Genomic DNA, 14,349 nt, shown 5'->3' on the forward strand with positions numbered 1-14,349 from the left:
ACGATGTCTCTATATAAGCACTTCACAGTAAAATAGACATAACAGAAAAGAAAAGAAAGATAAGAACAGAAAGAAAATGAAGAAGTATTAATAATAATTTATTATGATATTCCGTTTTTAAATAGCGCCCAATACATCGATACAACGATGACAGAAAGAAAGAAAAAACGAAAGACAGAAAGAAAGGGGGAAAGAGCATACGTGGGGTTCAAGTAATTCGATAGATTTGCAAAAGTTTTAACGCGCCCTCTTCTGTTGTCAATTTGCAAACTACTGTTATTTCAATATCAACAGTTGATAGATATTCAATCATTTAAATGATTCTCCAATCAAATTTTGATTTGATAAATAAATCATTTAAAAAATATGTAAATATATAAAAAATTAAATACATATTATTTAAAACTCACAACTTTTATTAATTTTGAATAAAATATGAGAATCATTTAAATTACTTTTGTGCCTAGGAAATATAATACGCTCAAAATTTGAAAAAAATGGACCGTGACTATCGGATTTCTGCCGGAAAAAGAGGTAAAACGCTAGTTTCTCGATTCTTTTCTACATGTAAAGCTTAATGAAGAAAATGCTTGATTTATATATTTAATTTGTAGACAAAGAGTTTTTCTAATGTTAGGTCTACCTCTTGCTCTTCGACTTGATTTCAAGAAGCCAAACAATCTTTGCCTCAGTCCCACCAATTTCGTCTCGCGTGGCCGTCTATGTAGACTATGTAATGTAGACTTATGTGCTTGCTAGTATACTAGTATGGTGGTGTGACGAAAGTTCGCTTTCTCAAAAAAATCGGTAAGATTTCGAATATCTGATACCACCAATGGAAAGAGGATCATAAAATTAACCAGAAACGAAATTTTCTTTTGAGTTGGGTTTGAAATTGTGAAAATTATTGACAGAACGTCAGAACAGAAGTCGAGAAGATCGGCAAATTTTGCAGTCTGACTTTTGCGTCCGTTCTGAAAAGTTATCACTTTTAGGGTCTGGAAATCATCATTTTGAGACCAGATATCCTAGGTCTAGATCTAAACCCCTGTGCCCTGAAGTTAGGTCTCGTTTTTTTTTTTTAAAGACTTTTTTTGATGCAGCGCGGCATGCACAATCGGACATCAAATTTTTAAATCGCGATATCTCGAGGAGGCGCGAGGGGAGTTGGCTCAGTTGGTAAAGCGTCTGCCTGTCGAACCAAAGATCCCGGGTGCGACTCCCACCCAGACGGATGACTGAAGTCTGCGTTGTGTGTTAAATGCCCCTTCCCTTGTTCATAGACGCAGGTTATGTCAAATGGAAAACACTCCGTCCCTCAGATAGGAGGACGTTAAATGGAGGCCCTGTGTACAGCGTGTACAGGAGAGTCACCACCCTTGCACGTTAAGAACCCATTGCACTATTTGTATAGTAGGAGGAAACCCTGGTGTAATGATCAACCTGCACACCCCAATCAGGCCAAGTATACGGCATCTGCAAGAATCTTCAGTATTGAAGGAGGCAGATTATCTTGAAGAAGAAGAAGGATCTTCAAAATCCTTTGACGATAAATTTTTCTAGTTGAACCAATTTGAAGTAAAAAAAACTTTGCCGTCCATTTGGTAATAATTGAAATAGATCTAGGTCTAGATCTAAATAAATTTGTGTAGAATGAGAAATCATAGGTCTAGACTCTAGATCAAATATCACATTTTGTAATAGATCCTGGCCTACATGTATATTTTCTAAATTGTCCGCGAACTTTGGTCACCCCTTCATACCACTCCAGCAAAGCATAGGCTCTAGAGAGTCATAGACCGAAAGCTTCAGTCTAGTCTCTGTTCTCTGATATCGACGGTTCCGCTGAGATTGCATCTGGCTCCTAGCTCTGACCGCCTATAGATCTATACATAGACTGAAGATCGTCCTATGGGGGACTGTACGGGAGGAATGGTTCGGATCGGCCGGACCGCGATGAATGAGATATGCAACAAGTTTTCACTCTTTACGTCTTCATATAGGGTCTATCTCCTTTGGCTGCAATATTACACTGATTTTTATTTAAAGGCCCACTGCACTACTTGAAGCTACTTGCGCCCTCTATATAACAAACAATGCCTTATCGGTGACCATTGGTCCCCCATGATCCTCTTTTTCTTATGTTAACTGAGAGCTGAGTTGATGAGATAACCACCTGTCCAGTGACCTTGCAGGGTGGTGTAATCCCTCCTGTAAACTATGGCAGATAAGCTTTAAGATAAAAAATAACACAGAAATATTTACTTTGTCTTAAATCTACGATAGCTTGCTCATTTAGATCTGAAATTAATGATTAATCCGAGAAAGTCTATGAGATCACAAACGTTACTGCCGGTTTGAGAAGGGAAACACTTCTTCTTCAGTTGCAGTACAGGCTACCGTCAGGTGTACATGTAAAGTTGTACTGTTTAGGTGCAAGGCAGATTTGTGTATATTGTATGATAAAAGGAACAGTTAACTGAGTCCAAGTAAAAACAAAGTCTTTTCTTACATTCTTTTGAGCTTTGCCTTCAAATGCACTGACAATTCTTAAAGGGATCGTTTAACAATGTTAAATCTGAGATACACGGCCCTACGTGTTATAAGTGTCTGTGATATGGTGTAATATTGAATCCCTAAAAAAATTGCGCTTCAAAATGATCAAGAAGTGCCTCAAAAAAGTAAAAATCTTTGAGTGACCGGTTTTACCATACTCGTTTTCCCCAATAGACTGTAGTGTTATGAAAACCGTCAGGCGAACGGTTTTCAAAATTTGTAATTCCAATCATAAATATCTTAATAATCAGACGGGCGATCGGCTTGTAAAAGTCATGGGGTTCCTGACTGACCTAAAGGTTTATAATTATCATTGCATCATGAGCTAAATCCAGAATTTTGTTTCAGAATCTGAGACAAAGTTACCGGATCCCTTTAACTCTTTATGCGCCACTTAAAAAACCCCCCTGTGCCACATTCTTTTAGGGTCACACATTTCGAGGGAATCTTTATTGACTCTGCTGAATCAAGAGGCTATAACTCTTCACTGGATGATCATGATGAAAAATATTGTGCAGCAAAGTTGTAGACCGGAAAACGTGCTTTTCGATGAATCGTCATTTGTTATATTTTGAATTATCATTTTTATAATAATCATAATTATATAATGTTTAATTTTTCTTATTTACGGCAGTTTTTTATCCCTCTAGAATTTCTTATTTAGCAATGATAAGACATCTTCAAATCGAATCTATTAGAAAGGTGGACTTCTTACCTTTCTTTACATACCTTGCTCAAGTATTCTAACAATTCAGAAGGTTAGTATTTAGGTTGTTGAAGAAAAGAAGTTCAATAGGGAGAGACTTGAAAGTACCCCGCTCAGCCACCCTTGACAATGGGCTAATCTGCCCATTGAAATCCCTATTACCCCAGGTTATTGTCAATGTCCGGTTTAGCGGGGCATGAAAAGGGACGTCGTGGGGATGTTTTTCTTTGTTGTGCCATGATAAGTCAATAAGAAATAAGAGAATGTTATTGATTTTGCCCACTGGTATGAGCATGTAAAAATGGTATAGGCATAATATATTATATGTGATATACATGACATAATCAGCATCTTATTGAAATGTCTCATTATGAATGTTCACCGCATCTGTTCTCTCACCTTCTTTACCCCTCAATAAAATTGATTTCAAGTACATTTATCACAGCCATAGATATACAAAGAAAGAATGAATCAATCTTAAAATATAAACTATATTGCATTGTTTTCCATTTACTTTATTGTGAGAGAGCTTATTATCAGAAATGATTGACGAGTGGAGTATGCAATGAATAAAATATGGAGAACGGACGTGAGAGACATTATGAGAGAGAAATAGTGATATGAAATGAAAGGACTTTACTGTGAATAAAGATTATAAGAGAAAGAGATAAAGATGACGGCAAGACAGGATACATATTGATACGAAAATAACAATAATAATGAGATAGAGATGACGGAAAGAAAGAGAGTAAACACTGATAGCATAAGAATGAATAAAGATAATAAGAGAAAGATATAGAGATGACGGCAAGACATAGGGTACATATAGATAGGAAAATGATAATAATAATAAGATAGAGATGACGGAAAGAAAGAGAGTAAACACTGATAGCATAAGAATGAATAAAGATAATAAGAGAAAGATATAGAGATGACGGCAAGACATAGGGTACATATAGATAGGAAAATGATAATAATAAAAAGATAGAGATGACGGAAAGAAAGAGAGTAAACACTGATAGCACAAGAATGAATAAAGATAATAAGAGAAATATATAGAGATGACGGCAAGACATAGGATACATATTGATAGGAAAATAATAATAATAATAAGATAGAGATGACGGCAAGAAAGAGAGTAAACACTGATAGCATAAGAATGAATAAAGATAATAAGAGAAAGATATACAGATGACGGCAAGACATAGGGTACATATAGATAGGAAAATGATAATAATAATAAGATAGAGATGACGGCAAGAAAGAGAGTAAACACTGATAGCATAAGAATGAATAAAGATAATAAGAGAAAGATATAGAGATGACGGCAAGACATAGGGTACATAATTATAGATAGGAAAATGATAATAATAATAAGATAGAGATGACGGAAAGAAAGAGAGTAAACACTGATAGCATAAGAATGAATAAAGATAATAAGAGAAAGATATAGAGATGACGGCAAGACATAGGGTACATATAGATAGGAAAATGATAATAATAATGAGATAGAGATGACGGCAAGAAAGAGAGTATTACACTCATAGCATAATAATGAATAAAGATAATAAGAAAAAGATATACAGATGACGGCAAGACATAGGGTACATATAGATAGGAAAATGATAATAATAATAAGATAGAGATGACGGAAAGAAAGAGAGTAAACACTGATAGCATAAGAATGAATAAAGATAATAAAAGAAAGATATAAAGATGACGGCAAGACAGGATACATCTTTCTTTCATTAGTTTTATTCATTCTTATTCTATCACTGTCTACTCTCTTTCTTGCTGTCATCTCTAGCTCTTTCATTAATTTTTATTCATTCTTATTCTATCAGTCTACTCTCTTTCTTGCTGTCATCTCTATCTCTTTCTTTCATTATTTTTATTCATTCTTATTCTATCACTGTCTACTCTCTTTCTTGCTGTCATCTCTATCTCCTTCTTTCATTTTTTTTATTCATTCTTATTCTATCAGTCTACTCTCTTTCTTCCTGTCATCTCTAGCTCTTTCATTAATTTTTATTCATTCTTATTCTATCAGTCTACTCTCAGGGAACACTTTTATCACTAGAGTCTTCGTCACTGCTCGATTCGTCGGAATCAGAGTCCATGCTCCATGCTTCCATAGTAACAAGATCTCGAGCCTCCTCTACACTAAACACACGTTGACGTTTTCCAGCAGGTGCCATCGTAACATCAGTAAAAAAAATCCAAAGAAAACCGCTAAATACACGGTAATTTCGAATGTAACACTATGAAGAAAAACAGTTTACCGGAAAGTGTGCGATGTATACAATGTAAACAATAGTAAACGCAACGCGTGGCTACACACTGCGAGCGGTATTATGAATGTCTAATTGACTCGTATACATCTGTGCAAAAATGCGAAGTTGGCACGCCTACGTCCGTGCAAATCGGCGAACAAAGCAAACAAAGAGTTAAGCCTCAACATGTATTCTAGAATAATCCTTATTCCCCCCAAAAACAAACCAATATAATATTTCTATGACTGTCTTTCTTCTTTTTTTAAACATAGATCTGTGATGATATTACACCATGGCAGAGGAACTGATTTCAACACCCCGAATGCCTGCCGAGGGGCCAGGCGACTGTGCTACACCAGAGAGTTGGGAAATGCGGCCAGAAGCCCAGACTCCTGCCCAGCATCGTCCAACTTTGACCACTCATGATCAGGAAGAGACAACACCCCATTTTGGAAATGATGGCATTTCATCTTCCTTCAATGGGTTTATGGACTATGACATGTATGAAACACCGCCAGGGGCCCACCTGTACAGAGATCAATGTGCTTATGACAACTTTGATATGTCCTTTCAAGACATGGATACTCCAGGCAAAGCAGAAAGCGATTCTCCTAAAGATAGTTCCCCAGATAGAATAACCTGTGACATTATTCAGCTCCCTGAAGGTCCTCTTGAAGCTAATAAGGAAGGAACGATGCTATGAACAAGGAATCATCTTTGCAAAAAGAAGCGCAGAATCATGATGAGGTTGCATTAGATGCTGAAGTTCAAAACGGTCATTATTATATTGAAGAAAGTGCTGACAAGTGTAACAAGTTTGGGGACAGTTGCTTTCAGAGATCCTTTGATGCCAGTGAAACAGACAGTCGGCAACATACACCCTGCATACAACATGAAGTTGAGGAATGTATTCTGGAACGATTAGACCAACAGAAGTATCCTGAAGAGGACAAACTTGAACAGATCGCTCCCATAGCAGCGTCTGCATCGTACCATCAACCTTTAGACAATGAGCATCTTACGTCCCCTAAAATTGAAACACCACAGGACTCAGAGCTGTATTTTGAGAATACATCTCTAGCTGTCACAGAAGGCCAAACAGCAGATGAGGTTTGCTGTACATATGAGGACAAGACTGGACACTGTGCAGATTACCTGAATACTTCACCTATGTATGCTGGCAAAGAGTCGAAAGATGAGAGGGCTGAATACCAAGGGGAACCAGAAGTACAACCACAAACATCTCCTTCAACATCTTTTGTTTCAGAGAACATGAATTCTTCTCTAATGTCAATGGGGGCTCCTCAGGATGCCCATGAACTGGATCAACTTGCAGACTTCCTTAACATGGAAGACCCCTTCAACAAATCTGTGGAATCTCAGAACAATACGAATCCAGATACATCTCAATCCAAGGACATTGGTTTTGAAGAGCCGGAGAGTATTCCCATGGTTGAAGAGAAGAGTGCTAATCCATCAGCACCACCCGAGAAGAAAAAGAGGGGGAGGAAAGTTAATACAGTTGGTGAAAGACGAAGATCTGTCAGGATCGCCAGAAGGGAGTCTCTGTTCAATACACCCTGTGATATTGGCCATGAACATTTACATATAGAGGTAGCCAATGATACATTACCAACCTATGATCAGAACATTACTCAGGAACATGTAATTGCTAGTTTCCAGCATGAATCTGAACATGTCCTTCATCCATTGCCAGAATTAGGAGAGAGCAGCCCCAAGAAATGTACATTGGATTGTAACAAGCTCAAAACTGTGGAGTCTGGGCCGATAGAGGGTCCCACTATGATGTCACTGATGATGAGGGTACCTAATGATGCTACAGAGTTAGTACATGTAAACATTGACCTTCCCATGGCTCAAAAAAAGAAGAAAACCAAGAATGGAAGAAGGAGATCTGTCAGGTTATTGGAACAAAATATACAGTTAGATGAAGGCAATCACGCTGTTGTCCAAAAGCCTGAAGCAGATGAGAAAGGAAATATGTGTGACACTGGTTTCTTGGCAGATTTTGCTGACTTTGGATTGGGCGACAACTGGATGCCAGGGGATATGTTTGGTGAAAGTCAGTTTGCCAAGACCCCTAAGGAAAGATCTGGTAGGAGAAAATCAGCACGGTTGAGTGGGGTCCATATCCCACTTTTGGAACTTACAGATAAGTCAGAGGTGAAGGTCTGTGGAGGAATGGAAGAAGCTACTTACATGGATGGACCAAATGTTTTGATTGAGGATACGCATATGCCAGACAATCACGACAATGCATTGGCTGTCTTAGCCGAAACTACTTCCATGATCAATGTATCCAAAGATGTTCATGATTCTGGTTACAACATGATTGAAAGCGAGACTGAATTTCCTTTTGAAAGACAAGATGCATTCCAGCCATCTGAAAAGAAGAAGGAGCGGTGCTCTAAAAGGAGAAGATCTATACGTCTAGTGAAGAAGCTAGGAGAACAGCCAAAATGTGATACAGATTCCGGGCAAGAAAACAGAGAAGTAGAACCCAGCAAGGCTACTAAAAGTTACAAGAGAACAAAAATTGTACCTGGATATCTGCAAGATAATGTTTTGCAAGAAGTGAACATTATGAAATGCGATAATACCTCCCAGGAGTCACAGATGGATGGGGAGTTATTCACAGCTCTGAAACCACATGTAGAGGATTCTCCAATGGATCTAAATGGTTGTCATGACTATGGAGAGTCTTCAGAGGTCATCGACTTCCAAGAATCAGCGGCTAAGGCAACTAGCCTCTCTAAAGACACACCTTTCATGGGTAAGAAGAAAAGAGTCTCCAGGATTTCAGAGAAGGACAAAGAAAATGATGATGCTCTGCAAGCACAAGAGCAACGTCATCTAAAGAACACTTCTAGTGTGGGCAGGAAACGAAAGAAAAAGACTCCTGCAGAGAAAGTTGGTGATGCTGAGCCAGGGGCCGGTGCACGACAAGCCAAAGATAAAGGGACTGAGGGATCAGTCAACAGAAACTTGCAGATCTCAAATAAGATAAAATTGATGTATCTCAAAAAAGGAGCAGCTTTGAAGAAGCATCACTTAGAGACAATCTTTGAGAGTCCAAAGAGAAGGGCAACGGGCACTCCTGTGAATCTGCTTGGAGCGAGAAAGATGAAACGCACTGTTGCTTTTACCGAGACCCCATGGCTGGGAAGAACTGGAAGAACAAAGGGCAGGAAAGTTAAAAAGGGAAAACAAGTAGAGAGAGTTTTAAGTAGTAAGGTAGAGAGGAGCTGGAAGCTTGATATAAGACTATCTAATCTGGATGACCCATCACCATAGAATATTTAAAAACAATGCGCTTACCTGAAAACCTTTCTCAACTAAAATGGCCTCTTTAACACTGAATGCCTTGTGCAGAACATGCATTTTTCTCTATTCTTATGTAATAGTCAGATCAAACATGTGTGCTGCTTTCTGTAAGAAATTTTCATTAGAACCAAAGCCTAAAAAACATAATTGAAAACTTCCTGAAAGTATTGTGGCAAAATATTCCTTATTAGCAAAATTACTGTCATTTTTCTTTTCAAATTTTGAATTTTGGAACCGGTAGTGTGTTATTCACCCTATTTGTTGTGCATAGAATGAGGGCTTCAAGTTTCACTCAGTTTCACCCTGAACACATGCCTCCGGCACCACCTTTGGTGGGCAGAGGCATAACAATGCATGTAGTAAAAGTCCTATCTCTATACAGTTTTTGAGTAGAAACTAGTATCAGGGACTATCAAGCTCTCAAAAAACTTTTCTCAAACTTATATGTAGCAGGAAGATGAGTTTATGAAATAAGGCAAAGTTACAGATCAAAAGACTAGTTTTTTCTATTGAAGGTGGTGCCGGTCCCACTCTCTCTTCGGGATATCTCAAGGATGAAAAACTTGATGTGAACCAAGATAACATGATTACAGACTTTGTTAGGGAATTCTCTTGGAATTACTCCTCTAATCATGGTGATATTTATGATCAGATAATTTCTAATTCTAACTCTGTTTCTAACCATTCTAATTGTTATTGACATTCCTCATACTAAACTTTGATAATTTTCTCAAATTTGGGTGATTTTATAATTTATATTTTAATCCAAGTATTTTCAATACCATGTCAAAATGTTTTTGGTACCTTTCATGCATACAACCAGCTGCATACTGCATGAATTTGAAGTGTACCAATCACCTAAACCTGTTTTGCTCTTGATGTAAGGGGTTTAATGTAGCTACACTAAAGTCAAACACTGAGCTTCAAATATTTCTTTTATAAAGAGATGTTGTTATTTAAATACATTGCCAATGAACAACAGGAAAACGTCTTGTTCAGTAGACTAGTTGAGTAGTTGACACATGTATGCAGGCGCGTACGCAGGGGGGGGGGGGGGGGGGTGTTTGGGGGTTAAACCCCCCCCCTTTGGTATTTTTATGTGTGTAAACCCCATAAAGAATCCCTAAAACCCCCCCCCCCCCCCCCCCTTTGTAATTTTTTTTTTTTTTTTTTTTAATTGTTTTTTTTAATTATTAAAAAAAAAAAAAAAAAAATTACCCCCATGACTCACCTAAGAAAGGTGACCTTACCCCCCCCCCCCCCAACGGAACAAAATGTCAAATTTTCAAATTTCGAGACCAAAAAAAAAAAAAGTGTCCTCTTACCCCCCCCCCACTGAGCGACTTTTCGGCTGGCTGAGTCGTTGCGATTTTTTTTGGACTACCAAAAAAAAAAAAAAAAAAGTGTCCGCTTACCCCCCCCCCCCCCCCCCCCCCCCCCCCCCTCCCCCCCACTGAGCGACTTTTTGGCCGTTGCAAAATTTTGGACCCGATTTTAAAAAAAAACCCCACCCCCCCCCTTGAAAAAATCCTGCGTACGCCACTGCATGTATGTGTTCACACTTAAATAGAGTAGTTCACGGAAGGAACCCTAGTCCAACTTGGGTTCTGTGTGAACCCTATACACAGGTTTTTGGGTTATCATTTATTTTCTCCATACTCCTTAATCATTTACCTATAGAATGCCATATTTTGGGGGAGTTTTTTTAAAGGTTGATTTTATACATTCCACATGTACTTACATGTACATGTTTATACAAATTATTTTTCAGGCGATTGATATATTTTAAAAGATATATTACAGCTGGGGAGTGTTTCACAAGGACTAAGATCGACTCAAGTTGGACTTGAACTATGGCAGGCCGTTCATGCCACTAGTTCCTCTAACCATTCCTGGCACTGGTTTCTCAAGGGACGTACAAATCTACAGAATTTACATTTTGTATAATAATAATTATATTTGCTTATATAGCGCCTAACACTTACTTTATCAGAAGTCCCTAAGCGCTCTACAATAATGCAGCATAATTACCCTGGCTTTAGCAGTACTTTATTGAAGGAAAAAATATCTAAAAATCATGATTTTTTTTAGGTTTTTCCCCTCTATTTTTACATCTGGTTCAATACTGTTTTAGGGCATAAATCGCATACCATAGAATAAATATAACTCAAATTTACGATGTAAGTAAACAAAATTCTTCAACAACGAACTATCAAAAATTCTGTAGAATTGTGGCGTCCCTTGATAGACCAATGGTGAGAGCAACCAGTGGCACGACTGGCCTGGCATACTGAGTTCGAGTCCAACTTAAAGTTGATCTTAGTCTTTTTAAAACACCCCCTTGGTCTTCCTTAAAGTTCTTTGGAACATTATCTCAATTCATTGATTGTGACTTTTTGGGGGGTCTCTTTTCTTTCTTTCTTTCTTCTGATTACAATGTGAACATTGAATTATAACAGAAACATATTCACTTGTGCTTTGTTATTATCAAAGTGACATGAGAAGTGTGTTCCAGGGATATACTGCAGACAATAACCTGGCAATGCCAAGCACAGATTTAAACATTTCAGTATCAATATATGAGTCTAATTTACAATTGTCATTGATTCTTTTAGTTGAGTTGATCAAGAAAGACAATTTGATCATTCCATATACACCATGTTCTATATACATGTACATGTATATAGAACATGGTATGGAATTTGTGAATGTTAAGTAATGAATATAGCAAATTATGTTTCCTCGTCTCTTCTTTTTTAAATTTTTATTTTCATTTTTATTTGGATGAGCACAATATGCAGAGTAGTTTGATTGTTGTGAAATGTCGTAGTGAACATCTAGCAAATTCTCAGAAAAGATTTATTTCATTTGATGTGTACATACTGCTTGTGTAAAAAATTTGCATTTTCCCAAGAGCTCCATAATTGTGTATACATGTATTTGCTCTCAGCTCATGTGGAGTTCTGTTATTTTTTGGGGGGGAAAACAGTATTACAGATAAATGTACGTGCACCGTTTTTGTGCAGATATTCTTTGCGAGAAGTACCGTTATTTAGATATGGCCCTGTTGAAACACACAGAAACCTACAACTTCAAATGGTGACTGGCTTGAATGCTCCCCAGGGAGTGGAAAATGTGCATACATTGTGTTGCGGGTAAGCCTGAATCCGATAATAATATGTTCCGCGCCTAGAAACAAAGTATTAGGCGCATTATAAATGTGAGCTATTATTATTATTATTATTATTTACTTAGGCCCAGGATTATACCCAGTTTGTTTACATGTCACCTTTTAAATTGAATTATGCAGTCAGCCACCCTCACCCCAAGGAAAAAAAGACAGAAACATAAGGGAAAATACTGGCCAATGAATAGGGTGTCCATTTTTCTGTAGCGCTTCGTCCACCATAACTGGGGGCCATCCAAGGCCATAACAAGAGACGATTCAATGTTTTATGTAATCAGACAAGTGCTGTCCCTGAACTAAAGTGGGTACATTAAAGGTATAGACCAGTTTTGGAAACACCTCCCTCTCAAAAAATGAAATGGAAGCTCTTATCACCAATCATGTGAAAGAATACGTTTTGACTAATATGTGATGATACAAATTTTGCTGAGAACCTCCTACTAACTGATATATTGGTAAATTATCATATCGATCCTGCCTGGATAGATATCGTGAATGCATATCAACATTGAACATTTGAGCATATATTTCTGTTTTTTTGCGAATTTATTTTTAAGTATTGCCATCTAAATCTCTGAAGACAATATACAAACAATACTGAATGCATATTTTGCACCCGAAACCCTTGATCCGCAATTTTACCACTACCGGTCTTTACCTTTAAAACTATTTTTTTAGCATAATTGATGGCCCCTAGTAATGGCGGCCGACACTTCCATGTTCAGTTCTCTGAATCTTTGTATACTTTTGGCTATAAACTATAAATAACATATTTGATAATGACCTATATCCTATTTTTACTAATTGCTATTTGATGGGTTATGTACATACTGTACAGACAAATACATATCTACTTCAAAGAAAGTTTTTTTTTATACATTGATGTTTGTATGATTTGTTTGTGTGCATTTTGTCATGAGAGAGAAGCTGTTATAAAGAATATTTTATGAACATTGTTTGACCAGAGAGATGATGGGAAATTGCTGAGAGAAAAGGACCGATTGTTGAAACAAAGGGAAAGTGATCAATTGAGAGAGATAGAGATGGTGGGGAAAGAGAGTGGGGATGAAAGAAAGAGGGATTGGAATAAAAGGTGCGAGATGGAAAGGAAGAAGAAACCGATTGAAAATGGTTTTGCTTTGACGAAAGGGGCATTTATCAAAATTTATTACAAAATTTCAAACAAGAAATACAAAACAAGTTGAGAAAATTACTTTTTTCTTTTGTATCCTATGAAATGAAATAATAGATTTAGGCCCTATTGATCAAAAGTACATCTATTATTGAAATAATTCCTTAGTCACAGTTTTCAGACTGAATTGACATGAAATTATTTTCTCTTATGTTTTATTCCTTGTTTCCACTACCTTTCGCCACCAACTATTTCTCGTTTTCTGTTCCTCACTACTTTCCCCCATCTCTTCTCTTCTTTTCATGTGTACAAGCTTGTACACGTATTTCGCTTATGAATTTCTGGGTTTCAATCACGCTCCTTTTCTATGTGCTGACTCGCCATTTTCCCTTATCTCTATGTTTTGACTTTTCCTCTGTTGCTCTCTGTCATCTTCATAACCTGACCCTTTTTTTGTCTTATGCTCTCTCATTTCACACTTTCTCTCAACCCCCCCCCCCCTTTTTCTCCCTCTCTCTCTCTCTCTCTCTCTCACTCTCTCAGTAGCTCTCACAATTTGTGTTGATCTTTTCTTAATCCACTTTGTTGGTTATCTCTCAAGCCTTCTATCTCATCATTGCCTTCCCTTTCTCTTCCCGACGAGATAAAATGTAAGAATGACAACTTTATAAAAAAACAAGAAAATAAATCAAACAAAGTTCTGTTCATATACATTTTATATCATTTTCATCATGATAATCATTAATACTTTATTTGTAGCAATAAGTCACGCCTTGTTCCTTGAAATGAATATAGAATTATGACAATATAAATCCTTAAGACAACAAACATCATGTGACTTTAGAAAACAAAGAGGTTCCTTTTTTGTGTACATGTACCGGTACTTGTTCTTTTACAAAGAAATTAATTAATACAAAATCTTCAGAATACATTTCATATTTTGTTACCTACCAATAAGCCAGTTCATAGTAGTCTGAGCATGAGCAGATAAAGGTCATTGCAGACCAAATTGTGAAATACACAGAGACAAAATAATGGATACATGCTAATGAAAGTTATGTAATCATTATTCATTTATGCACAAGCAGTGCACTCCATGATACACAGGTGGAAGTATTCTTTGAAAAGGGGAAATGAAGGCTTTTTATGT

General features: G+C 37.2%; 1 protein-coding gene across 1 annotated transcript; it reads left to right on the top strand.

Annotated features, from left to right (window-relative positions):
- The first annotated feature begins 463 nt into the window (after window positions 1–463).
- On the top strand, window positions 464–9,006 carry LOC115926781. The gene is made up of 2 exons (XM_030992088.1): window positions 464–534; window positions 5,808–9,006. Exon 2 carries the CDS (start codon window positions 6,235–6,237, stop codon window positions 8,848–8,850), a length of 2,616 nt encoding a protein of 871 aa, XP_030847948.1. The 5' UTR covers window positions 464–534; window positions 5,808–6,234; the 3' UTR covers window positions 8,851–9,006.
- The last annotated feature ends 5,343 nt before the right edge of the window (window positions 9,007–14,349 follow it).

The sequence above is a fragment of the Strongylocentrotus purpuratus genome, unplaced genomic scaffold (genome assembly GCF_000002235.5).
Source record: "Strongylocentrotus purpuratus isolate Spur 01 unplaced genomic scaffold, Spur_5.0 spur5_scaffold_2, whole genome shotgun sequence".
NCBI classification, from domain to species: domain Eukaryota; kingdom Metazoa; phylum Echinodermata; class Echinoidea; order Camarodonta; family Strongylocentrotidae; genus Strongylocentrotus; species Strongylocentrotus purpuratus.

Excerpts from the sequence above, each read along its gene's own strand:
- LOC115926781 (XM_030992088.1), top strand. The coding sequence starts at position 6,235 with ATGAACAAGGAATCATCTTTGCAAAAAGAAGCGCAGAATCATGATGAG.